Raw genomic sequence first — 27,912 nt, 5'->3', positions numbered from 1 at the left:
CTCTGGGGGGGTTGGGTTGGGGGGGGGGGGTTGTTTCAAATCCTGAGGAAATATGGGACGTTTGAAATATGAAGGTCATAAAAACATCGTCTATACAATTAAGGTCGCTTTGGTAACTGGAATAACTTACAACTCAAGCCTTACGTACCGATTTTGATTACGCTGAAACTAACAGGTTTCCCTAGAAGAAAGAACCAATAATTTGCAAGATAATCATAGTAATAATAACTGATTAAGGAACTTTATCACTGGCAAGGAAAGGGCGTTTGAGAACTGGGTGGAAGCCTCTGCTGTTGTGCGTTCGCAATGATTTCACTGTCCTTGTTCACAGTCTTCGACTGGTGAAGTTCAGAATCAGATCTATGACGCGCCAGAGAACGAGTCATTATATCTTATGATTTTAGCCTCTAATGACTATATACTTAAGAGAAACATTTCCTTGTTTCCACGTCTTGAGAAAATCCCATTCTCTCATTAAAACAAGCAATATCCTTGGCATAAGGAAAAATCAAAGTAAGCTTAGTAAACAGACAGATTGCCAAAAAAGATGAGAACTTAACAAAAGTAACAATTCAGCAAGTCAACTCCTCAAATAAAAAAAAAATATCTTACTATATTTTTATGCTCTCCTAGTCAAATCGTAAAAAAAATCATTTTCACTATTGTCCAATCTTCATCTATCTTGAAGCAAAACACTGGATACCATTTGATTATTATAACCTTTTTTTGCAGCAGAAACCGTCTGCAAGCACAAAATTCACGTCCCTGAGGTAAAAGGGTATAGCCATCTTTGCACCAAATAGCTTGAAAAACTTTTTTTGTTTTGTTTCTGACTAACCAATAAAAATTAACAATCTGGCTAAACTTTCCATTGCTGTTAACTTAAACCTCAAAACATTTTGAATTCATAGATAAAACAGAACTAACAAGGAGATCAAGGAGATGTTCTCCCCACTCAGTCTCTATTTCCAGTACATCAAATAAAGAGAAATAGGATAAAGGGAAGACCTACATCAAATCACAAGAGCGTTGAGCAAAAAAAGATACATTCGGGGAGAAATCAATAACTTAGCATTTTCCCTTTTTCATTCAGTAACACTTTTATGGGTCTCTTTCCAAGAAACACAATTTGGTTGATCATAAATATTCAAGTCTATTTCTGCTATTTTTTCTGCTCAAACTCAGGGGATCACGACTCGGCTGTTGGTAGCTCTAACGTGGCACTATAGTTCGGATGTGGCACCCTTCTGCCACTCTTGTGACCAGTTAAGGTAAGACAACATACAATACACAACACATAACATCAATAGGAACAATGGGCCGAGTGTCCGCGTGCTGCTCCTTGTGGCTACCGCTGCTGCTGCTGCTGCTCTCACCACCGTACAACACACAGGACTAGCATGTCAAAGTACCCATACCCTGTGGGCTCAAGAGGGGTACTGTTCACTGGGAAGTCACATGACGCGAGGTGTGGGAATGTGAGGGCTACACCACTCGCCCTGCTGCTGCTGCTGCTGCCACTGCATCTGCCACCGGGGGTCAGGTAGGTGGCGCTGGTGCTCGTGGCGGCGTCCCAGGACCATGTATTGACATGGAAGATGGCCAAGGTGGTACTGTTGGGTCAAGAGGGCCAGATACCCCTCTCAACAACAGCGGAGGTGGAGGGCAGCCTGAGGAGACCCATGGATGAGTGGCCGTCCTGGGAAACCCCAGTGCAGGAGGAGGGAGGCCCTGAGCCCCAGGCGGTGGCAGCTGGGGCGTGACGATGGGGGCCCAATCTCAAGATCCGACGCCTGACAAGTTAGATGAATCGCCTGTGTCCTCATTGGAGGGGTTTGCAGCAGGAGTAACATTAAAATGAGGAGAGAATATGCTACCAGACTTGGAGGAATCATCACTGATAACGGGAGTAAAATGTAGGCCCTTGTAATCAAGGCCTTCGTGGCCTCCTGCAGTTAAAGGAGGAAACAACCCTTTTTTATTTTGATTCACAACACATTTTCTCATGTGCTTTTCAAGAGTTGAGGCAACACTGAAGGGCATATCGCAAAATCGGCAGCGGTACACATCCTTGCCGTGACGGCCGTGAGTTTTCATGTGCCTTGTCAGTTTTGAACTCTGGGCACAAGCATAACTGCAAAGGTCACACTTGTATGGTTTTTCACCTGTATGCGATCGACGATGAACAGTTAAATTTGAACAATTTTTGAACACTTTTCCACAAAATTCGCAGGTATCATTCCTCTTGCCCTCTCTCTTTGTTGGTGGAGCTAAGGAAAGGGGAGTTCCAGGTGCAGAACTTGTACCTGGCTTAGGTAGACTAACAGGAGTGTCAGTTGCTTTTAAAGAGCTGTCGCTCAGAAGTTTTCGGTGCAAGAAGTTATTTTCTGTTGTAGGAAGTCCGGGGAATAAATCCCTGGGTGTCGTTCCTGACCCAGTTAAACTTGGGAGCCAAAGACCTGCGTAAAGACTGCCATCCCTTGGGGCTCCTACTAATCGCTTCTGGGCATCATATGGATGATCGAATGCACCAAGTAGGGTTTGATGTGCGAGATCAAGATTAGGTTGTGTAGCCAGAAGACCCTTGCTTAAATCTTCTCTAAGTTTTATGGTCTTCTCAATCCCATTTGTATGAAGTTTTTCTCCATCCTTTCCAATGTGATGGTGAGATATGCGGCCTGATTCTTTCAGAGCTTGGTGGTAAGCTTCACTGTATGCAGATATATTTGCCAGGCCAAATTTGTCCATCAGTTCACCTACAACAGACTTTTGCTGATCAGCTTTGCTAACTTTGTAGCTGTCACAGTTACTTGATGAAACACTTTGTGCTGAGGTAACTGGGGTTGTTTTTGAAGTTGTTGAAAGATCCTCTGGTTCATCATCACAAATGTCATCCTCAATTATGTCTTCTTCTTCATCTGCACTCTCACAGACTGATGGATTTTCTTCTTCATCATCAATTTCTTCTTCTTCCTCTTCCTCGTCTTCATCTTCTTCCTCATCGTTGTCATCCTCTGTCTGAGGGCGTGATGAGTCTGGAGATGCACTCTCTGTATTTGAGCTTTTCTTGTGAGCTTTCATATGTATCCGGAGCTGCTGTGGCGTTGGTAACATTTCATCACATTTAGGACAACGAATCTCCTTTTCTCCAGTATGAATGACTTGGTGAATGGCCAAGTTACTCTCCCACCTGAATCCTTTATTACAAGTTGAACACTTGAATCGCTTGTCTAAGGAAGTCTGTCCTGGGTCACTTGAAGTGGGAGTTTGTGAAGGGGCCAGAGATGAGGGAGTAGGTGCATTTGGAGAAGAGAATGGGGGCGTAGGTAGTGGTTTACGTGGTGAAGTGGAGCTTGTAGGGCTTGTGGTTCCTGCAAGCTGTCGAAGTCTCTGTGAGTAAAAATCGAGATTGGGATCACCGCCTGAAGTTAGGGGCGTGGGCGCTGCATGGCGGGGTGCACCCAGCCCGGGGTCAAGAAAGGGCGGCCTTTCAAAGTGTGGAGGTAGCAGAGCAGGATTCAGACGAAGACCTTCTTGTAGAAGCTGGTCCATTCGGAAATCATGACCAGGCCTGACGAAAGGTGGTGTCAGCCCGGGTGGGAAGGGGGCGCGAGCATCCCCTAGTGGCATCCGTAGTAAATTGAAGGGATGGGATGGGTCGAGCAGAGGTGTTGTCACTGGAGGGTGAGGGGGCAAGGGTGTTGCACCTGAAGTTACCGGAGGAACGATTTTGCTGAGATCCACTTTGGAGAGGTCAACCTTTGTGATGTCCACCTTTGTGAGGTCAACCTTGGATGGGTCGAGCAGTTGCAAAGGAGGTGGGTGTGGGCCTGTCGAAGTCGTTGCAGTGGATGAGACTGAAGCCAAAGGCGAAGAATGCGATGGTCTTGGTGGGCCTGGAGGCGTGGTGGGTGTCGTGAAAGACGAGGCACCGGACGCCTCTTGGTATATGATGATGCCGTGGGAGGACTGAACATGTTGCACCAGTGACCACGCTGATCCGAGCACTGCTCCACACGTACCACACACGTACCGGGCAGGTTCTGCAAGAGAGGGCAGGTTTGAGTATATTACGAATAGAACTGAATACTAATGCAAAGCTGTTAAAAATAAATTTGTATTACATCTGACAGAATTCAAGTTATGAATATTACCATGTATAATTAATTCGCACGTAACTTGAGCAAATAAATAATAATATAATATAAGTAATTTTGACAGAACCATCTGATAAACATCCTTCATAAGGAATAAAGATGAGGTTTAGGACAAAAAAATTAAGAAAAAATCATGTTAAGACAGAGAGAAAAAGAGAGAGAGAGAGAGAGAGAGGGAAGGAAAGAACTGTCACATTCGCCCCTTGGCTAATCTTCTCCCAGAGCCTCTAGAGACGCTCTCCTCCTGTCGATACAATTCTAGCATGAAAGGACAATGCAATTTTCGGCGGCCTCCACCACCTACTTATACAACTGACCAGCCATAATGCATCACCGAGTCCCGATCCCCGGATTCTTGGCTTACGCTTCGGCATGAAGCCTCACTACACCTATCAGTCCCATTATACGAATGAGCCAATCATTTTCGAGGGACGAAGAAGAAGCTATCGCAAACAGACAGTGCGGAGATAGAGAACGAAAGCGATACACGAAAGCAGAGGAAGTCGACGAGTCATAGAGTAACGAAGTCGAGGAAAAGGTTTCGGAGACGGGCGGTCCCGATGGCTCGAAGATGTCCTTCGTTCCCCGCAGCAAAACTCCGGAGAAACTTTCCATTCGGCATCAAGTAACACATATTGAGAGTTACACTAGAGGATATAATGCATAAAAATGTTATTTCTTTTCAGGGAAGAAGGAGGAGGAGGAGGGAGGAGGGAGGAAGAGGACGACGTAAGAAGAGATGGGTGTGGTATTGTTCCCTGTGAAAATCATATACTCGTAAATTGCGGAGCCTTCATAATCCTCGGACCGTCCGCCTTGCTTTCCGCGTAGTCATGTTACGAAAATATTAGTTCACTGAATATTTTATGTAAATTTGTATAGAAAATATTTAAAGACATTCTACGGTATATTTCAGTTCTTAATATCGCCATAACTAAATTAATATAATTTTCTTGCTATTTTTTTATTCTAAAAATCTCGCAAAAAATGGTAAAGACACTTGTAGGTTTTAAGTTTAAATCAGTATAAAAATGATAAATGAGAGAGAGAGAGAGAGAGAGAGAGAGAGAGAGAGAGAGAGAGAGAGAGAGAGAGAGGATATTCATAAAATCACCATTATTTGTCTACAATACATTTTCTAGCTTTTTTTTTCTTTTTTTTTTAAATCTGGCAAAAAATGGTAAAGACACTTGTAGATTTCAATTCAAATCAGTACAAAAATGAATATAATGCGTTAGAGAGAGAGAGAGAGAGAGAGAGAGAGAGAGAGAGAGAGAGAGAGAGAGAGGGGATATGCGAAATGGGCACTAGCCCATGCGTAACATGTACTACCTATTTCACCGTAATTTATTTCCGATTTCCACAATGATATGTACACCTGTCGGTATGCAATTGAGCGCGGGACACCATCCCCTCGTGAGAGAGAGAGAGAGAGAGAGAGAGAGAGAGCCTTCCTTCTGCCCTTACATACACGACTCTTTTCCAAAGGTTGGATAGGTTTGCCGCTAGGAGCATGGCCATGCAAGGTCAGCCGAGCATGAGCTAGTGACCACGATTTTGGCAACTCTGTCCTCCGCCCCGACACGGACGCTGAACTTGCAGGAGGTCTTTTCCGCGTTCGGATGTCAATCTCTCTCTCTCTCTCTCTCTCTCTCTCTCCACTTAGAACTTGCTTATTTATAATGAGAAGTATATGGTAATATACATACACACACACACTCACATTATATATATATATATATATATATATATATATATATTATATATATATATAGTATATATATATATATAAAAGCGAATACCGCAGGAAAATGATAGTCAGAAATCCAAGAGCTTTCGTCTTTACTAAGACAATGTCTCAGTAAAGACGAAAGCGCTTTGATTTCTGACTATCATTTTCCTGTGGTATTCGCTTATTTTTAATGAAGTCACGTGCATCTACTGGGATTTTTTAAGCATATATATATATATATATATATATATATATATATATATATATATATATATATATAATATGCATACATATATACACTCACTCACAGGAAGAAAATCTTTTAGTGAAAATATGCCTCATATTTATTCACTTAATTCTTCCTTTTTTTACACGATAAAAATCTTTTGGCAAACTATTCGGTAAATTAAGTTAGAATATTTTGCCCGTTCCTACAGCGCAAGAATGTGTTGATATTTTATTTTATTATTATTATTATTATTATTATTATTATTATTATTATTATTATTACTTGTCATTTTACTTAATTTTTGCTCATAAGATTAATTTCCTTTACGATAGACTGCGTATATTTGCATACGGTTTTAATTATTACATTATTATTATATATCCAAAGTGTAAACCCTTACATAAATTACATAATCTTATGTTTACATACATGAATAAATGCATAAATGTATGTAAATACAGCACAAACAATCGATGATTTGAATGGATTACCTGGTTTCTGAGAGAGAGAGAGAGAGAGAGAGAGAGAGAGAGAGAGAGAGAGAGAGAGAGAGAGAGCTCTATACTACTTAGAGGGTTATATTGGTGGGAGATGGGAGTCACAGGTAGGGGAAGGCAGTCAAGGAGGGTAATAACATCTCCATCACGACACCACCCCTCTCCCCTACCCTCAACCCTCCCCTCCCCAACCCCCCACCACCCTTCATTTTGCTTTTTTCCCCTTCATTTTTGAGCGATATCCGAGGGGAGACAAGTGAGAGGAAGCCGACCTGAGGGGTGGATATTGGACATGCCTTCCGACATACCTCGCATATTTTCTGCCAATCTGTGCCACACGGGACAATCTCATAGCTCGGCCTCCGTCCCCCTTAAAAACTATTACCTTTAACAACGAAACAACACACATACATGGCTCGTTCAGGCGGCTTCAGGTACGCCGGACTAGAAGGCGGTGCTTTGGCGAACGGATGAGAGGAACGAGTCACTGGGCGTCGGGTGATCAACGCGAATGTAAGACCGTATCCCCAGAATAAGTTGCAGCGTTGAAAAAAGATACTCTTTTCATAAATGAATGGAACTGAAGCAAATGGCAGCCACGTACATTCTTCATTCAAATTCCTACAACCAAGAATAAGCAATCACCGGTAACCAGAGCGCTTTCTTGCACCGCTGAGAAATAGATATAGGAACCGAACCCCTGAGGGATGGGGAATACTAGATTTCCATTTTCACGCATGGCAAAAATGAGGATATTTTTCAGTATAGAGGATGACATGCCAATCGACTTACCAAAAGGCCTTTGGTAGCCCTTTGCTTGGTCTGGTTCTGAAAGCAATGTTTTGCTCTTTTTTTCTCTCTCTCTCTCCCATCTCTGTTTGCAATGTTGGTAATATATTGAAACTGGATTTCCAATAATTCTTTTTTTTCTCGTATTTTGTCTCGGTGGTCTCTGAATGGAGAGAGAGAGAGAGAGAGAGAGAGAGAGAGAGAGAGAGAGAGAGAGAGAGAGAGAGAGAATGGGGGAATCTCAATTGAATTTGACTTTTATTTAGTTCGTTTTGGTGTCTCCTTTTTTCCGACCTGTTGTGGCATAGGTACGTTACCTGCTGTAACTTTGCAAAAAATATTTTCCGTTTCTAACTCAATAACAAGAGCAGAAAAACGGTTTACCCTTGTGGGTTATGTTACCTACTATAATATTAAAGATCCGCCTTACTAATAATTAATTACCTATAGTATATGAGTCTAAAAGCCTGATGTGCATAAATTCAATATACCAGCGCCTAAGTCCGCGCAGAAGTGAAGAGTCAACAAACCCAAGAAGAGAAGACGAGCATCCATGATACCTGCTTACTCGAGACCATTCAAAATGAAGCGTAAACAACATACAGGATGTTCCCGCTGCCGTTGACCTTTCAGAAAAGCCTACAATATTAACGACCAATCAGGGGGCGACTTATTCCGACGCGGAACATGAAAACTAGAGTAGGACGAACGACGGATGGATTGGGCTGTATTCGGCCGCGATAATCTTCAAAAGGAATGAATGAAGAGGAACGGAGATAAGAAAGAAGAAGAAGAAGAAGAAAAACAGGGATAGTTACGAGAGAAAATGTAAGTTATTTTTTCCTCCGATTCTTATCTTGTTTCAAAAATCATAACAGCGCCTCAGTGGCGTGGTTGGTATGGTCTTTGCCTGTTACCTTGGTGGCCACGAGTTCGATTCTCGGGCATTTCACTGAGGGGTCAGAGATGTGTATTTCTGGTGATAGAAGTTCACTCTCGACGTGGTTCGGAAGTCACGTAAAGCCGTTGGTCCCATTGCTGAATAACCACTGGTTCTATGCAACGTAAAAACACCATAAAAAAAGCATAAATGAGCTTGAAGGTTGTCTCAATCGAATTGGCTGCCAGAACTCGAGTTTGAAATATTCTGAAGTTCGAACCACTAAAAAAAATAATTTCCAAAGTTTGATAAAACAGTTAGATAACAAATTGTTATCAAGAGTGAGAGGCTGTTTAGGATGACGGATGAATGATTCAAGCATAAGAAGAAGAAGAAGAAGAAGAAGAAGCATGGACGATAAAAAAAGCATTCTGAACAAAAGCAGCTGAGGCAGTAAAAGGGAAAGCAGTCTGGATTCGCTGGAATGATCACAAGGACTCTCCTGGATAGATGATAAAAAGAAAGAAAGAAAAAAAAAAAAACCGCGCGCGCGAACACAAAACATGTCCAGGTCCTTTAAAATGACTGACTTTGCTCTCATTCTGGAATTCCCCAGAGTTGACACGTTCACTCATTATGACACACACACACACACACACACACACACACACACACAACTAAAAGATAATTGACGTGATACGACGAACCTACTAGATTATTCAAATATTAATTTTTATTGAAAATCTCTAGGAAAATGTCAAAAAGGCATATATACCGTGTGAGATTTGCATTTTAGAATTCATATAGTTTAACCGTTTATATTAAAAAAAATAAATTCTATTAAAAAAAAAGAGATTAGAATCAATTCACGTTTATATATACGTATATATATATATATATATATATATAATATAATATTATATATATATATATATTATATATATAATATATATATATATATATATATATATATATATATATATATTATATATATATATTAAAAGAGAAGAATCAAAAGTAGTTAAATTAAATGCGCCACGGCGATTACTAATCAGGCAAACAAGGTCAAGAAGGTCACCTGGCAAATGCGGGCACAGCGGCCCCACGGCGCGCCCCCCCCCCCCCCTCCGACTTTTATTCAATTTGGAAATGGTATTTTATATATTATCGTAACTGTTCTTCCCCCATTACTCTAAACAATGGCCGCAAATGTCATGAGTCATATAAAAAGGTTTTGGTGAACAAAGTCGAAACGACTGCCAAATGAGGTCATTGTAGCCCGTAATCGCAAATAAAAAGGGGTAGTGTGAACGTTTGTAACGTAGTAATGTACGTTATTTGTCCTTATTAACGGGTAATGCGCGTCCGGACTTGAGAGAGAAAAGTGGGAAACCATAGCCGACTACGGAGAGAGAGAGAGAGAGAGAGAGAGAGAGAGAGAGAGAGTTTCACCTCTTTCTTCAAAGTTCGTAACACTGACGTAAATAATAGACGCCGTGATGACCTTCATTTGTCTTGATGAGGGAATCCTTTAAAGACGAGATCCAAGGCGATGGGCAAGTGGTCGTAATCCTTATTAATTGAGTAAGGAGAAGGGCCTCGTCCCAACGTGGGTTCCTTCGTCAGGAACCCAAAATGTATACTAGAGTACTCTGTAGGAGTTGGATAGGCAGCGGTGTTGCACAGCATTGCATCCTAAATGCTTTCGAATTATTCAATAATAATAATAATAATAATAATAATAATAATAATAATAATAATAAACAACACCGCCTTCTACTACCAGAAGTATATAGAAACCATGCAATGTCTCGTAATAGCTAAAAAAAATATTATTTCTATTTAGATAAAAATATCTACTTTTGGCGTCGATAACCATAGCTGCTGCGACGCCAGTTTACAGACATTACTTGATCAGCCAACCACGTAATTCCAAACACACACACACAAAAAAAAAAACCGATAAGGGCCAAATTCACCCATCCCACCCCCCTCAACCCGCCCCCACCCCACAAAAGAGAGAGAGAGAGAGAGAGAGAGAGGAGAGAGAGAGAGAATGAAATCTGCAGTGGGGTAAAGGTAATACAAAGGAAAGAATAATTGACACCCAAAACGAGAGAGAACCGAGACACGCAAAATGAGAATCACTGCAACGAACGCAGAGAGAGAGAGAGAGAGAGAGAGAGAGAGAGAGAGAGAGAGAGAGAGGCAGGATGGTGGAGGGAGGGGGGTGGGGGGAATGGCCACCGGAATCCAGTCTGCCACAGCCGATAATAAGAAGCACATTAGATCGCACTCCCGCCGCTCGGGAAAGGAGATCGGAAACCATAAAAGTGAGCGACTGAGCAATGATGCGTTGGCGGAACAATATCGGTGACACGATATAATGTCGAGCTTCAGGATGACGCCGCCCATCCTCTCTCTCTCTCTCTCTCTCTCTCTCTCTCTCTCTCTCTCTGTTCGTTGCAGTGATTCTCCTTTTGGGTGGGTGTCACTCCTTTCTTTGTCTGTTACCCCATTGCAGAGACATTTCTCTCTCTCTCTCTCTCTCTCTCTCTCTCTCTCTTTGTCCAAATCGAATCCTGACCGACTAGATATATGTATTATTTTGAGGGGTTATAACGCTGTTCAATACAGTTACTCGGATCTCTTTGTGCCCCGTGAAAGTTTGGAAATCGTACCGTATTTCGCCCATATTTTCAAAAGAGAAACTTATTACCTACTTAATTAGAAACTTATTACCTACTGAATTAGAAACTTATTACCTACTTATTTAATACGACATCTCTGACGTTTGTGTCAATTAAGCTTTGATTTCCCCGAAGCTGCTTCGTTATTAGTCACGAATTTCTAGCTGTCATGCAAGTGATGGTAATGCCTTGTTCGTTCAGCGGAAATAAAAGTTTTTATATACCATTAGAAAAATCCCAGCAGAAGGCTCGGAGCTGTAAAGCAGCGATAACCTGCGCCCAGTCGACTGTTTGGGAAGCATTTAGAGTCGAAACAAACTTCCCTTGAGTTTTATGATTGAGAATTGATGTAAATTTTGGAGGATAGTGGTTCATTAGTTACATTTTTCCAGTGTATTCGATATTCAGAAAGTATCTACCATCAAAACAAACTTCCCATGAGTTTTATAATTGGGAAGTCTTTATTCGATATTCAGGAAGTATTTAGAGTCGAAACAAACTTCCCCCGAGTTCTGTAATTGAGAATTGATGTAGATTTTGAAGGTCAAAATTTCTTTAATCACTTTTTCGTACTTTATTCACATCCAAGTATCTTTCAAATTGCTATGCACTTATTTATTCGATATTCAGGAAGTATTTAGCGTCGAAACAAACTTCCCTTGAGTTCTGTAATTGAGAATTGATGTAGATTTTGAAGGTCAAAAGTTCTTTAATTACTTTTTACTACTTTATTCACATCCGAGTATCTTTCAAATTGCTATGCACTCAAGACATGCATACAAAAGCAAATGCATACAAAAGCAACAGCGGAATTCATGACATCTAAACGACCCAAAGAAATATACCAACCGACAATAGAGTCACCACCAACCTCGTCCTCATCCTCATCATTATCCATTACCATTATCATTATCATCATCGTCAGCAAGGACAACAAGAACACATGCGACGGGGATCATAGCATCAAGATGATGGAATTAATCCCAATTCTAATCACTAAGTCGATCTTCCTCTCCTTATTAATCATGTGCTGCTCCCGAGTAATCATTATATACCGGAGACAGCGACAGACCACCACATCATCGCTTTGGATCAGACCATCATCATATGGGTCTTCTTCAATACGAAGACCCTCCTCCTCCTCCTCCTCCTCCTCCTCCTCCTCCTCCTCCTCCTCTCCTCTCCTTCTTCTTCTTCTTCTTCTTCTTCTTCGTGGGAAGATGTTTAAAGGAAAGAAGGTCTTCGTTGTAAAACACGGAAAGTCGGTTTTGGTGTCTCAAGCGTTGCGTTGCTTTTTGATTGTGTGGGATTCCAGTCGAGGCCAAATTAGAAATAGCGTCAAGGTGTAGTCCAGTCTCTCTCTCTCTCTCTCTCTCTCTCTCTCAGGGCCACCAAGGTCGTCCAAAGAGGTCCATAGCGCATGATGCTGCCACGACTTCGTCGGCCTTCTTCTGGTCTTAATGGGAATTCCGTGGTCAGGTCTTCGGCGGAGCCCTTTTGTTGTGCTTCGCTGAGGCCCTCCGACTCTCTCTCTCTCTCTCTCTCTCTCTCTCTCGTTTCTCTGTCTACGAAGATTGATGTTACATAACTATGTTTGTTTGCGTTTTGCGCTCTCCCTGTCACTCCGGCGGTCTTGTGTTTACTTTGTTAGTCGGTGAATGATCCTTTGTCTTTGAGAGAGAGAGAGAGAGAGAGAGAGAGAGAGAGAGAGAACATATACCTATAGGTGTGTTTTCCTTTCACAAGGTCTCTCCAAATCTCAAAGATTTTCACCCATACGAACAAAAACGCGAATACACACGCTCTCTTTCCTTCCTTCCCAGCCGCCCCTTAATCCTGAATCGCTGATACTGCTACATCATACCATACATAAATATATATATTATATATATACATATATAACATACATATATATATATATATATATGTATATATATATATATATATATATATATATATATATGTAGTATATATATATATATATATATATATATATATATATATATATATCCCGTAATATTAATTATATATATATATATGGAACTTTCCCATCTATGTAGGCCCCTCCTGTCTCCCTCCCTCCCCCAACATCCCCCCCCCCCCACCACGAATTGACCTCGTGACCACATGATGAAACACCCATAACTCCACTTCAATGTTACCCCATTTGATCTCTCTCATCTCTCTCTCTCTCTCTCTCTCTCTCTCTCGTCCTTCTTGTACACATGACGGTTTCTCTTTTTTAATTCTCTGTCATTTCTCTTATATTCTTCCCAGCATCTTCATTAAGATTGGCTTACGGTGGATTTTTCAAACATACTCTGTAATACATTTTGTCGTATATTGCTCATCGCTGGCAAACGTTTATCAAAACAACTATATATATATATATATATATATATATATATATATATATATATATATATATATATATATGATAATAGATATATTATAATGAAAAGCGAAATCCTTCTTGTCACCTGAGTGCCCGTAGAGGGCATCTTTGTCAACAAACTTGAAGACCACTTACGGCTTTTCTTTCCAGTCACGAACATGCAATGATCGCCCCTACGTGACCCCCCCCCCCCTCCAAACATGATCACCCCCCCCCCCCCCCTCCAAACACATTCATGGAAGGTTCGATTTCTTTACAATGGCTGCCCGGTGTCACCGTTATAATGAGGCCTTTCATCATACGGGTATGTCAGTAGGGTAAGGCAAGTGTTACCTGAGCGTGACCCCTTCTAGGAATGCAGTTATGAAAGTTATACATCTATGGCGCAGATGATGATAATAATAATAATAATGTTGGAAGGAGACCCTCTTTCAAACAAGCTTTATTGAAAGATACTGCTGCATCAGCTGCATTTAACTTGTAAATATTCTTCTCTATTTTTCTACTAATTGCTTTCTCTCTGCTATTACAACTGGCGAGTATTGAGCCGATATGATTCATCGGGAGTAGTCAATTTACAAGTTAAATGCAGATGATGCAGCAATAATGATAATAATTATAAATCAACCCCATCGCCGTACAGAAATATAGAATGCTTATATAATAGAGTTGTTCCACAAGGTGATAATATGTCTTCCTAAGTAATGCGGACTATCCTAATCATCTTTCTTACAGCCGATGTTCTTTTAGAATTAGGACCACAGTCGTTTATGCCTTCATCATCATTGATCAACGTCAAAATAAGGCGTAAAGACAAGAGAGAGAGAGAGAGAGAGAGAGAGAGAGAGAGAGAGAGAGAGAGAGAGAGAGAGGTCAGTTCTAATGAATGAGCGAACAGATACTGTTTTTTTTTTTCTTTTATGCCTCATGACATCTGGTAACGCTATGGCGTCTTATCTGCTGACATCGTGATGTTTTAATTCAGGTTTCTTGAAGCGTCTTCTAGTCTCATTTTCCATCTCTGTTCCATCTTCATCTCTCTCTCTCTCTCTCTCTCTCTCTCTCTTTTCCACCTGATTTTTTGGGTTCTGGCCATTTTGATGCCAGCCTGGTGTGGTGGGCGGCGGTCAAAATTAGAGGGGCGAGTTGATAAGCCTCCTATTTCTCGTAGGCCTACGCTGCCCACCACTGCTGCCTCTCTTCTGCCCCCAGGGCATCGGAAAAAGAATAACAGAGAGTTGTCCACATGCCCATCATGACTAAATGCAAGAATAATAAAATGTTTGGTTAATTCGATTAGACTTATGGGATTGGCCATTGTAACTTCGTTGCTGGGACAATCTGCCAGTAATTGACAGGTTAACTCGGGTGATGACATTCTGGGTGCATTATCCCCATATAGGATAAGTTAGCTTTGCATTATCCCGAATTACGCTAAGTTAACCGTAAGTTTTGGGGTGGGACGGGGCGGGAGCGGGCGAAGACGTGGCTACGTAATTAGCCGGTCGTAATGACATAACAGTTTTGAATTTACCTTATTTTACGTGTTTGTACTTTTGGGTTTCTTAGCGCCGTTATATATATAGTTCTTGAGGGAGCTGAGATACCCAGGAGAGAGAGAGAGAGAGAGAGAGAGAGAGAGAGAGAGAGAGAGAGAGAGATTTCAAAATCGTTCATTCATATGCGAGCACAAGCGACCGAATGGGACGGCGGTGTGGGCTGTTGCCGTGGGTTAAAACTGTGGGTGTGGGTGTGGTGATTATAGGGTGTGGGGCTTTAGTGTAAACACACAGGTCACCCACCTAGTCATTAGATCGTGTGGGGGGATGGGGGGGGGGATTACTGAATTGTTTGTGCGCTGTGGAGAGACTGGGCAGTTTCGGTCCCCCATTCTGTTGTCTTCATTATACCCGCAAATCATCATCATCATCATCATTATCATTATCACTATCACATTATCATCACCGTCATGTGACACGAAGGGCCTCTTGTGAGAATCCGCCAATCGTGTCTTTCTTGTACTTTCTCTTCCATAAATCTCAGCTCATCTCACAGTTCCCATCCAAGAAGGTGGTCTCTAGGCATCTCAACACTTCTGACGCCCATCAAAAAGCCACATAAGAATGAACACTAGCTCAGGTTAGAGTAAGGTAAATGGTAAAAAATTTCGCTTTTCATGATGAATTGAATGAAAACGTCAGTATACAAAAAGGGAAAAATGAAAATAAAAACCGTAAAATATGAAGAATGCGAAAGGTCACCAAAGAGAAACCTTTCCCCATGTCGTGACGTGAAGATTAGATTAGACAAGAGGGATAATGAGGTGGCCATCCACGTAGCCATGCATGTGGGGGTATGTATATACTATACTATATATATATATATATATATATATAGATATATATATATATATATATATATATATATATATATATATTACAGGCATGTGTAAGGAATTTTTTCTTTTTACAGTACACAGGTAACTGTGCCTCCAAGACAAGAATGCTTTTGGATTTGTTTGCGTGGGTAATCTAGCGTTACAAAGACAGTGGTTAATCATGCCTGAAATATATTGCTGTTTGTCAATAACAGCGTCTAATTTCACAGATTCTCTGCATCACTGCTGGAAAAATTAAAGACTGCTGGGCTAATGAATAGGCGTTTGAAAAACGTTGAAAGACTTCGTGTATGATGAGAACCCTTTTCGGTTCACCCTTTAGTTGTCCAACTCTGAGGGAATCTGACAAGAATAAAATTAGAATAAAAAGCAGCAGAACAGCAAATGCCCAAAATACATGAAATTCATGCCATGTTGTGAATGCATACAATACGAAAAAGCAACTCACTGTAATCAAAAAGGGTACATATGCCTTGACATCCCATCATGTTAGATGCATGGGAAAGGAGAGGCCTCTGCCCATTTAATCTGTGTGTGTGTGTGTGTGCCAGGTCTCTGCCTCCTCCTCCTCCTCCTCCTCCTCCTCCCCATTACCTGGGGATAAGGATTCGGTATGTTTACCTGGGGAGGCTACATCGTAACCAGTTGTACAGGGCAAGGCCTTGTGCCCCTACTGAGGAGGGCGTCCCGCTGAAAATACCTCTGCCGCCTCCTCCCCCTCCTCCTCCTGCTTCTATCCCAAGCACCATCAATCATCCGTCTTCACGATACATTAGTGAAGGATATATTGATGAAGGACGTATTACAGAAGGACAGAGTGGCCCAAGTTTGTAACTGGCTTAGCGCTGTGTTAAGGATATTTTCATATACAAATATACATGATAGTTATACATGCGCGTGTCTATATGCATTGTATTTTACTGGAGCTAGTGCTCTCTCTCTCTCTCTCTCTCTCTCTCTCTCTCTCTCTCTCTCTCTCTCTCTCTCAAGCTTTCGAGCTGGCCCCGTCCGAGCGCTGGTCATCACGAGCGGACGGCGAGGTTCAAGAAGTGAAGATGCTACAACCCACCATTATGTGAGTCTGACGTACGTGAGATGGGCGGATGGGCGGCAGATGTCGAAAGCCAGTCCCCGACGGACACTCACGCACGTACGAACGTTCTCATGACACCACCACCATCACCACCACGGACACATCCGGACGTCACCGTTATCAAAACGTCACTTCTGTGATTCTCGAGGATCTGAGGGGTTGAGTGTTTTTTTTTTTTTTTTTTTTTTTTTTTTTTTTTTTTTTTTTTTTTAAGAATTCCCTTTTCTTATGAAAGATTAAAAAAGAAAAAAATTCTCTTCTCGTATAACGGATTTCGTGTATGAGACCACGACCGGACTTTGTGGACCTAATCCCAAAATGAAAATAAATGATTGATTGATTGAATAGAAAAATTTAGGCCAAAGCGCAAGCACCTATAAGGTCATTCAGCGCTGAAACGGAAATTGACAGCACAAAAGTTTGAAAGGTGTAACAGGAGGAGAACCTCAAGCAGTTGCACTATGACTCAATTGTTAGGAGAGGGTTAAGGAAAGTAAGATGGAAGAAAGAGAATATGAAAGGAAGCACAGTAAAAGGAACGAAAGTGGTTGCATCTAGGGGCCGAAAGCACGCTGCAGAGAACCTTAAGTAATGCCTACAGTGCACCGCATGAGATGCACTGACGAAAGTGAAAATATAAGAAACTTTATTACTAAAAACAGTGGTAGTTGAAATTAAGATAAAGGAAATTTTATTACTAAAAACAGTAGTTGTGCATCAATACTGAGGCTTTCGACAATTGCATTCCCGAGACGGAATCCTCACACGATGGAAGACAGGACATTTTACGAATCAAACTATCTATAGCAGTGCTCTGCTCATGAGCATTCAAATGAGGGATTCATAGTTCACCCAATAGATACCAGTCTTATCAGCAATCGACACGAATCAGAGACAGCCAAGTCTTCTACTGCTGGTGCCGAGATAACGAACCAAGTCAGGGCGCAGCGCCACAACTGTCCATCTAACCACAACAAAAACAACGACTGATCCAACAACCGGGTCTTTCTCTCTCTTAACGACCAGTAGCCAGGGCACCTGGCAATTTGAAGGGCAGTGGTTGCGATGCCCAGCTTCCCAACACTAACCAGACAGCGCCGTCTGCAGTTTTTTTTTTTTTTTTTTTTTTTTTTTTTTTTTTTTTGTTTTTTTTTTTTTTTTTTTTTTTTTTTTTTTTATTCCCTCCTCGACACAAAACTGCGGACCACTGGTCATGGCCATGGAATTTCATCCTGGCGTCTCGGACATGAAAGATATAAAAAAAAATAAAAATTTTATTATAATGGCCAATAGGACGAGAGGCGGGCAAGGGCATATAGTAATTACACACCTTAGGCTTAAGGGAAATATCACATTTGGCTTGGAGGTTGGTTGTTACGCATCCAACAGTTTTGACGATATGCAGTGACTGAAATAGCATCACTAGAGGTTTTAGATTAATAATACTTGAGAAAAAGGAAATAGGATGGAAAAGACGTTCAAAAGGAGAGAGAGAGAGAGAGAGAGAGAGAGAGAGAGAGAGAGAGAGAGAGAGAGAATTCGCAACAGTTTTGACGAATAAAGCTTTTTGATGAATAAAGCTGAGGACACAAGAAGAAGAAGAAAGAGGAAGAGGAGGAGGAGAAGAAGGAGTAGAAGAGTTTTTTTTAATGAATAAAGTTGAGGAAACAAGAGGAGGAGGAGGAGGAGGCGGAGAGAGAGAGAGAGAGAGAGAGAGAGAGAGAGAGAGAGAGAGAGAGAATTTTGTTTATAACCGACCCCTTCGCCTCTTGACTCCTTCGAGTCCAGAAAAAAAAAAAAAAAAAAAAAAAGAGCACGACTGAGTATTTTAGAAAGTTATTATTAAGGTGGCGATGGATGATTTCCAGTAGCCCCATAATGGAGATATCGTGACACGCTCCAGGGAGCGCTCCGGCTGCTGCTGTTGCTGATGCTGCTCCAGAGGACGCTCTTTCGCAAGGGGGATGAGGAGGAGCGTCCTCTCGCTACGCTCCTCATCCTTCTGTAATTATCTAATTGAGTTGAGTGTGTGTGCGTGTGTGTGTGTGTATGTATGTATGTATGTATATATATATATATATATATATATATATATATATATATATATATAATATAATTTATATATATATCAACAACAACAGTACGTACGATGATGATGATGATGATGATGATGATGATGATGATGATGATGAGAGAGAGAGAGAGAGAGAGAGAGAGAGAGAGAGAGAGAGACATGTGTATCATCCGTTTTGATGGTCCTTCCGAGACCTGGGCTGGAGTGTGGCACAGAGCAGAGCTTCGTTTGATGATTCCAGAAGGGTCGCTTAGGTAATATTCCAGACGAACGGGTCCTTCCAGGCTCGTCACACACCCGCGGGCACCTATCCTCTTGGGGTATAGTTTCTCGGTCTCCTTCCTTATTCTCCTCCTCCGGTTCCCCTTCGGCTCGTCTTCTTCCTCCTCCGACTTTCCATCTCGGTTCATAACGGGGGATAATAATAATAATGATTAATAATTAATAATAATATTATTATTATTATTATTATTATTATTCTTTCGATTATATATATATTATTATATATTATATATAATTATATATAATATGTATATATAATACATATATAAATATATAGATATATATATATATATATATATATATATATAATAAATTATATATATATATATATATAAATATATAATATGTAGTGTGTATGTGTGTGTATTTCCATAACCCATTAGAATCAGCTCTGACTCTGAAATCATTCATACTCAACCGTAGCATAATTACGTCTCCGAAAACGCAACATCGAGCTATTTCTAACGCGTTAAAAGAGATCCGTCCGAATCTTGGTCACTATTATATATAACAATATTCCAGGAACAATTGCGCGAGTCCAGGAAAGCGAGGTTTGCGTTCGGACTGTCCTTTTCAGCAGATATCAACATCAAGTGGCTATGACACGCCTGAGCCGGTCAATAACCGTTCCAGTATGCAATGGGCGTCAATATCTCGGAATTCGCATCACTGTAATTATTGCAGATATCAAGTACTTATGTTCTCCTGATGTCGCTGCAGGTTAATTATGTGTTTTCTTGGCACAGTTACTGCCCTGCGTATTTTATGGGCATTTATACGTGAATGTCAAATTATAAATAAATACTTTGTCGATGTAATTTACAATTGGTTGTAAATTACTGCCACAAAGATTTTAAATTCTTGGGATGTTACCACCATCATTTTTCATATTAGGATTATTTTCAACAATTTTGTTTTAAAACGACGGAAGATAAGGGCTGAACAATTAATAAAAACTGGGAAAACTGCAATTTCAGGAGAGTACATCAGTCATGATTGGAACCAAGAGATTTTACTGAAGACTTTTAAATAGTTTCCGAAAAGACTCTCTCTCTCTCTCTCTCTCTCTCTCTCTCTCTCTCCTTCATGTTCCTTTTCCCCAAAAGTACAGGACATGCCATTCAATAGTCCCCCATTAGACCCCTCGGGTCAGCCGGCTCACGGTCAAGGTACAGCCCCAAAATCTTGGCGGTACCCATCCGCTACTTGGCCCTGTCCACCTCCAAAATGACTGACAAGAGGCATGAAGCATCTCTTGGTGTTAGAGGCGCCTCTCTCTCTCTCTCTCTCTCTCTCTCTCTGCGCATTCTTTCATCTATTCACCAGCACATCTTCACAAACTTAAAACAATGTCACTACAATGCCCTCACTATCCGCTGTAACCTGGACCCAAAGGCTCTACGCACCACCCCCTCCCCTTCCCCCCCAGTCCTCTGACCCCCCCATATAACCCCCCTACCCATTATCCTCCCACCCCTACCCCCTTCCCCAGACAACCTTCAGTTTTCGCCTGCGCTTCGAGTTCATTAGATTAGCAGCGATTACCAATACCTTTCGAGTGAGTAGAAAAGTGCTGAACTGTGTGTGTGTGTGTGTGTGTGTGTGTTGCGCGCGCGCGTGTGAATGTGTGTGTGTGTGTGTGTCTCCCTTTCTGGGCCACCTGTCCCGATCCCATAGAATGAAAAAGAGACGCAATTTTTTTTCCATACTTGTTTGTGCAGGCCCGTCGTGATGTTTTAAATGAACTTTTTTTTTTTTTTTTTTTTTTTTTTACTTCTTTTTTCTTTATGATCTCCCTGTGTTACGCTAACAATTCATTACTGTCGCCGTGCGTAACCACCGCTGTTTTATGAATATGAGAAGGAAATGACGCATCCAGGTATACGTACAGACAGCTTTCGTAAATGACCCTCAGTGATGTCACGCCAGTTTGTAGTTTTAAATGTGTCAGTCATGTAGGTTATAGAGCCAGAAATGTGAAACGTGGATAAATATACCGTAAAGACGAGTAATACACTTATTCTTAAGAATACCCTGCTTAAATTTGATAATTCTTACGAGAACCCTTCATAATTACATTCATTCTTACGGAATGCCTTACCTAAACACACTAGTTCTTAAGAATACTCCTCATAAATCAGTAATGATTAAGAATGCGCTTCATAAATACACCAGTACTAAAGTATACCTTCATAAATATACTTGAGTCTTATGAATACCCTTCGGAGATAAGCTAATTCTGAAATATACCCTTCGTAAAGACACTATTTCTTCTGAATACCCTTCGTAAATACACTAATTCTTAAGAATGCTCTTTGTAAATACACTAATTCTTAACCCTTCGTAAATACACTAATTCTTAAGAATATCCCTCGTAAAGACACTAATTCTTAAGAATTAGTAAATACGGTAATTCTGAAGAATACCCCTCGTAAATACCCTAATTCTTAAGAATATCCCTCAAAAAGACACTCATCCTCGAGAATACCCTTCATAATCTCCCATATCATACCCATAGTCTTAACTAGACCCCCGAGTACCCCAGCCGTCAAAATACCCTCTCTTAATGGCCATCCGATAGTGCCCTGTCACATTACTCATATACCATGCGTCCATTCACATCAGAATAAATGTGACAACGGGGCTATGCGAAAACCTCACCAGCAATTGCCCCCGGGGGCATTCCGATATATTTTTAAGCGATTAATGGGCATCAGTCGATCCTCCGTCCATCTGCCAAGACCGAGATGACCCCCGAATGCCTTTGTGGCGATGGGTAGCAGCAGCAACAGAGGGCACTTGACAATGTTGCTCTACGTCGAAGAGCATGTGTCCAAATGCAGAAGAGCTAATTTAGAAAAAATAGCTTTTAATTATAGGAGAAAAAATTTAAAAGCTTCACCTTCTAGAAGAGATGTGTCCAAACCCTTCGCTGTATAGAAGAGCTCATTTGAAATAGCTTCTAATTATAGAAGAAGAAATTTTCAAAACTATACATAGTAGAAGAGCTTTGTCCAAACACTTGGCAGTACACAAGAGCTGATTTTAAAAACTTCGCAGTATAGAAGATATAATTCAAAAAGGCTTCACAAAATACAGGAGCAAATCATAAAAAAAAGTCTGTACCACATAGAAGAGCTATCTATACAACGCTTCACAAGATATCCGATCTTATAAAAGAAAAAAGCTTTCACAATATATAGAGCTAATTAAAAAAAAAGCTTCCCAACAGAGAAGAGCAGTGTCGAAACGCTGCACAATATAGAAAAAAAAAAACTCGCAATATAGACTAGCTATATCGAAAAACTTCACAACATAGAAACCGCATCGCCACATAGAAGAGCCACGGTCAAAAACCACATATCGAAACGGTGCCAGGGAATGCTTTGTATGGGGAGTGCCATTTTTTTTTTTTTTTTATTATTCTACCTCTCAGTGCCACTGTTTTTTCACTGTTTTTTGGACGCAATAAAAAAAAAAAAACTCCTGTGTCCGTCATCGTGAGTAGTCAACTTGAAGAGGCCATTTGGCTCTGACCCTTAAATGAGGTATATATGTTACATCACCATCGGGAAAATTAAATGTCGTGATGATGACGACAGTGATGATAATGGTCAGAATGATGGTGGTGATGATGATGATAGTGATGATTATGGTGTTAGTGATGATGATGAAAATGGTGATAGTGATGATAATAAGAGATCGTGATGATGATGGTAGTGAAGGTAATGGTGATAGGGGTGATAATGATGATGATGATGTTGGTAGTGATGGGAACGATGGTGGTGAGAGTGATGACAGTGATATTGATGATAGTGATGACGATGATGTTGGTGAGAGTGATGACAGTGATAATAGTAATATTGATGATAGTGATGACGATGTGGTGGAGAGTGATATTAGTGATGATGATGATGATGATAGTGATATTGATGACGATGATTTTGCTGGTCAAAAAATCATGCCCGATCTTATACCATTCATTAGAAATACCTCGATATTTATGGCTTATTTTTTGGACTGTGAAATGAACACGTGTAGTCAACGATTTTTAAATAGACATTGGAAACTATTGTACACACTCTCTCTCTCTCTCTCTCTCTCTCTCTCTCTCTCTCTCTCTCTCTCTCTCTGAACTCTTGGCCATGCGCCTTATCACTTCTTGTGTTCTTTATATCAGTCATTTCACTCTTTCCCACGCGCCTGCGCGCGGATCGTGAACAGATAGCGGGCGAATACTGCGCAGGTGTTTTATTGTACCTTTGAGGAGTGAATATTTTCTCTATATTCGACAAAGTATCCATAAATACAAACCAGAAGATAGTAGAAGGTATCATCTGCCAATTTTGGTTTTAAAGAAGCTTACATTTGTCAAGAAGTAATAAAGTTAGGACGATAATTACAGACCCAATTAAAAAGGTATATAACCATTTTTTTTTTGTGGGGGGTGTGTGGGGCGGGGGACGATTTACGAGCATGATAAGATGCTGGCAGGATATCCAATTATATATACTTGAAAAAATCCTCGTAGGCCTAAGCCTATTAATCTAAGATTTCTCTCTGGGACGGAATTCTCATGGCTTATCTCTCTCTCTCTCTCGGATAAGTCTTGTGTTCTTATGCTCATTTATTCGCAGTTTTGATTTGAAGTGATTTTCATTTATACGGCCATGTTATTTGGTTAGTTTATATTTTTATTGTTATGTCTTCGTACATTTGTTTCTCTCTCTCTCTCTCTCTCTCTCTCTCTCTCTCTCTCTCTCCTCCAATTCCTCGTCGTTATCCGAGCTCCATTACCACAAACCTGGTGTCTTCCTTTGGACGGGTCATTAAATTCTTAAAATCTAATCCGTCAGCTTCTCAACAAATGTCGTTGTCGTCGTCGTCTTGCTTTATTGCAAATTTCGTCTTCGTCAGTCCTCCTTTATACGCGATTCTTTTTTCTTTTTGTTGTGTGGGATGGCTCTTCTCTCTCCTCTCTCTCTCTCTCTCTCTCTCTCTCTCTCTCTCTCTCTCTCTCTCTCTCTCTAAATATTTATATATAATACGTCTGTAATTATGCAAACTCCTCCAGCGATGTCTCTCTCTCTCCCTCTACAACCCAACTTAGCCCGTACTTTTCATTTCCACGTCATTAATGAGTATTTATTCTTTCCTCCGTCCTTCGCAACACCTTCCCCCCATACCCTTCCTCCCTCCTACCCCCCTTTCTCTCTCTCTCTCTCTCTCTCCTCTCTCTCTCTCTCTCCATCTTCCAACTTCGAAAACTTCCATCAACCCCAGACGAAATTTCCCTCTTTCTTTCCCTCTCTCCTTTCTTTCCACCTTCTTCTTCTTGTGGCACCTCGGCAGCGCCTTGTCTTTGGGGGGGGCTAAAGGGGGAGGAGGGTGGGGGGAGGGCGAGGGAGGATTTTTTTTTTTTTTAAGGACGGACTCCGTATGGGGGAGAGGGGGGAGGGGGGAGGGGGGAAGGGGAGGGGGGCTGGGAAATTTAATCAGAATCGCCCTTGTCCGCCCTCGGCCGAAGGACCTAAATCGAAACACCGACAGACGCGACACAAGCCCCTACTCCATTAAAATGAAGACGTAGACAAACAAAAATGAAGCAACCCCCCCTTTCCACCTTCCCCCTCCCCTCCCACCCCCTCCCTCCTTCCCTTCCCTTTTTCGTTCGCATTTTGGTCCCTCAATTGTCATTTTCTCGTTTTTCCGAGAGAGTTTTTTCGAAAATGGGGGACGGGGGAAGGGAGGGTGGGAGGTGTGGGGTGGGGGTGATGTGGATAGGTGTGGGAGAGAGAGAGAAAAGGTTTAGGGGGAATGTGGGGAATTTGGGGAGAGGGGTGGGGCGGTCGGCGGTGCTTAGATAAATATTGGGGATGGTTAAGTTATTGAGCAGGTGAGAAGTGGTCTTGATTTTTCCGTATTAAGAGAGAGTGTAATTAACAAGTTTTATTGATGAAGAAGGGTGAAGACTAGGTTTTAGATCTAAGGCACGTATACATATGTGTGTAAAAAAAAAAACCACACACACACAACAGTAAATAAATAAATTAAATAAATATCTATAAATACGAGTATGGTTATTTATACCTGTGCTATATATATATATATATATACATATATTAATATATATATATATATATATATATATATATTATATATATATATTATATATATATATATATATATATATATATATATATATATATATATATATATATATATATATAATGTGTGTATGTATATGTATGCGTGTGTGCGTGCGTGCGTGCGTATGTTTACCATACACGCCCATCAAATCCACAATCCTATCATTTATGTCTTTACGAAGAACCTGGGGTAAAATTAAATCGATGTGTTCAACCCACACGCTATGTCCTCTTGACGATTTCAATTTAACCAATGACCTCATTAAAACGAGAGAGAGGAGATAGAGAGAGGAGAGAGAGAGAGGAGAGAGAGAGAGAGAGAGAGAGAGAGAGAGAGAAATTATGTTTCTGAATCTGCCCGTAAATGTCACTGTCGGGGGACGGGGGGGGGGGGGGGGGGGCGCAGTTAGGGGGGCGCAAAAAGCCCGGAACCGAGAAGGCCTCACGAATAACCGTTCTGCATGATGCAAAGATCAATCACATGGCGAAGCATCTCTGAAAATGCCACCATGCATGAGCGAGGGCAGGTCACGAGGAAGATGACCCTTATCGGGGTTACGCCTCTACCACACCCGCCCCCCCCCCCCACAACCTTTCTCTCCCCTCCCTTCATTTCTCCCTCCCTCCTCCCTCCCTCCGAAGCACCCAGCAGCCGCTCTTCACCAGATGTCAAATGTCCCATACATCGAAATACACATAATTGAACCTCGGGAGCAGCAGCGACTCATTACGTCTCTTGAGGAACAACACACAGACACACCGGCCGTTACGTCACGCGGATAAAGAAAAAAAAAAAAAAAAAAAAAAAAAAAAAGACCTGAAATGTTTTCCGATAACGGCAGCATCTTAAAAGGACGGCGCCGCCGATGCCGCGGCCGGAATCGTTCGTTCGCCACGCCGGTGGGTGTTCACTACGACGATCATCGTCGCCGTCGGAGGAGGAGGAGGAGGAGGAGGAGGAAGACGAGGCCGCGACCGCAGCTGCGAAACTCCGAACGCGGCCACCGGGGATCCTTAATGGCGGGGGCCCAGTCCATACATATTAATCAGCCCCTGAGAAGAGTACCACCTGAAAACCCCGACCGGCATCACGATTAAAATCCAATATTTAAAACTGTAAACTCTGTCTCCTGCCCGACGCCATTCTTCTTAAATTAATATCATCGACCAAGGGGCGGCAGAGCGCCGTATCCCGTCCGGCGTCTGAGGCGCCGCGGTTGGGCCTTGGGCAGCCTTCCTGCAAGGGCGACAATGGGCCCGCTTGTTTATTTAGCGCATGGGTTAATGACGACCGCTGAAAAGTATATGAAACGAGGCGCTAAAGGAGAAACATCCAAATAAGATGAGGGCATGTGCGGACCGGGGATTGGATGCAACATTTCTCAACAAAAGGGACTACTGCTTCTCCTTCTCCTTCTCCTCCTCCTCCTCCTCCTCCTCCTCCTCCTCCTCCTCCTTCCTGCTGTTGATGCTGATGCTGCTTGGCGATGGTCGTGTCCCGAACCGCCGACAGACTCTCGCGACGCCGGCTTCTGCTTCGTCGTCCTCCTCCTCCTTCGACCGCGTTCGGTTTTGCAATTGAAAGACAGCTAAAAGCACAACAAAGCACTCTTAAGCTTTTACACCCTTTTCAGAAGCGGTGATATCGAGATATTTAATTTAACATTTTGGCAACCACATCAACAATGCCTACGACCCCCCTACCCCCTCCGCTCCTCAGCCACCCCCCTCAAAAAAAAATGATAAAAAATTCAAATCAAGGCGGGCCTAAAACAATTTAGAATGGACATTAAGGATCCGAACTGGAGGAAATATAAGAACCAAAGCGGCATTACAAGGCTACAGCATCAGGCACTAATGTGGGAATGGACTCTCTCTCTCTCTCTCTCTCTCTCTCTCTCTCTCTCTTCTCTCTCTCTCTCTCACCTTTTTATTTAACCGCTTTCGCTCAGCGGGGAATGGGGGAGGAGGTAAAGACGGGCACGAGGAGGAGGAGGAGGAGGAGAGGGAATGAAAAGAAAAATGTGTTAAGAGGAAAGAATGATTATTATATAGCACCTATTCTTGTCTTAGTTTACTATATAAACTACTACCACCACCATTAGAGTAATAGTACTACTTACTACTTACTACTACTACTACTACTACTACTACTACTACTACTGCAGCATGAATGTTCATTCTTAAAATTTACTTTAGTTATGCTTCCATTGACCTGTCCGGGGAGCCTCGTTTTGGCGTTTTCTATAACGTTAATGTTCCCCTAATGTTGCATTTGGAATTTCCATGGAGGTGATTTCAAATGCGCATGCAAATGCATCATCCGTCATGTTCTCTTTTTTTTTTTTTATAGAGTTCAAGAGTTCGTTCTCCACCAAGTTCATTGGAAGATTGGATGAGGCTGACGAAAACTAAATTAAATGATTTTACCAAGATTCCCCCCCCCCTCCCCCCCCCCCCTTTTTTTTTTTAATTTGGAGTTATATTGATAATATCAAATGTGGATTTTAGAAAAAAATAGACCCCAAAGAAATTTCAGAGACGAGT

General features: G+C 41.6%; 1 protein-coding gene across 1 annotated transcript in view; it reads right to left on the bottom strand.

Moving 5' to 3' along the window:
• Positions 1-7: 7 nt before the first annotated feature.
• Positions 8-27,912, bottom strand: part of LOC135202488 (B-cell lymphoma/leukemia 11A-like) — a 100,710-nt gene continuing 72,805 nt past the window's right edge. The window contains exon 3 of the mRNA XM_064231902.1: positions 8-4,043. Within this exon, the coding sequence (XP_064087972.1) occupies positions 1,780-4,043 (2,264 nt within the window). The 3' untranslated portion in view covers positions 8-1,779. The remainder of the gene's footprint in view (positions 4,044-27,912) is intronic.

The sequence above is a fragment of the Macrobrachium nipponense genome, chromosome 30 (assembly GCF_015104395.2).
Source record: "Macrobrachium nipponense isolate FS-2020 chromosome 30, ASM1510439v2, whole genome shotgun sequence".
Classification (NCBI taxonomy): Eukaryota; Metazoa; Arthropoda; class Malacostraca; order Decapoda; family Palaemonidae; genus Macrobrachium; species Macrobrachium nipponense.
This window is presented reverse-complemented; position numbering and strand designations above follow the sequence as displayed.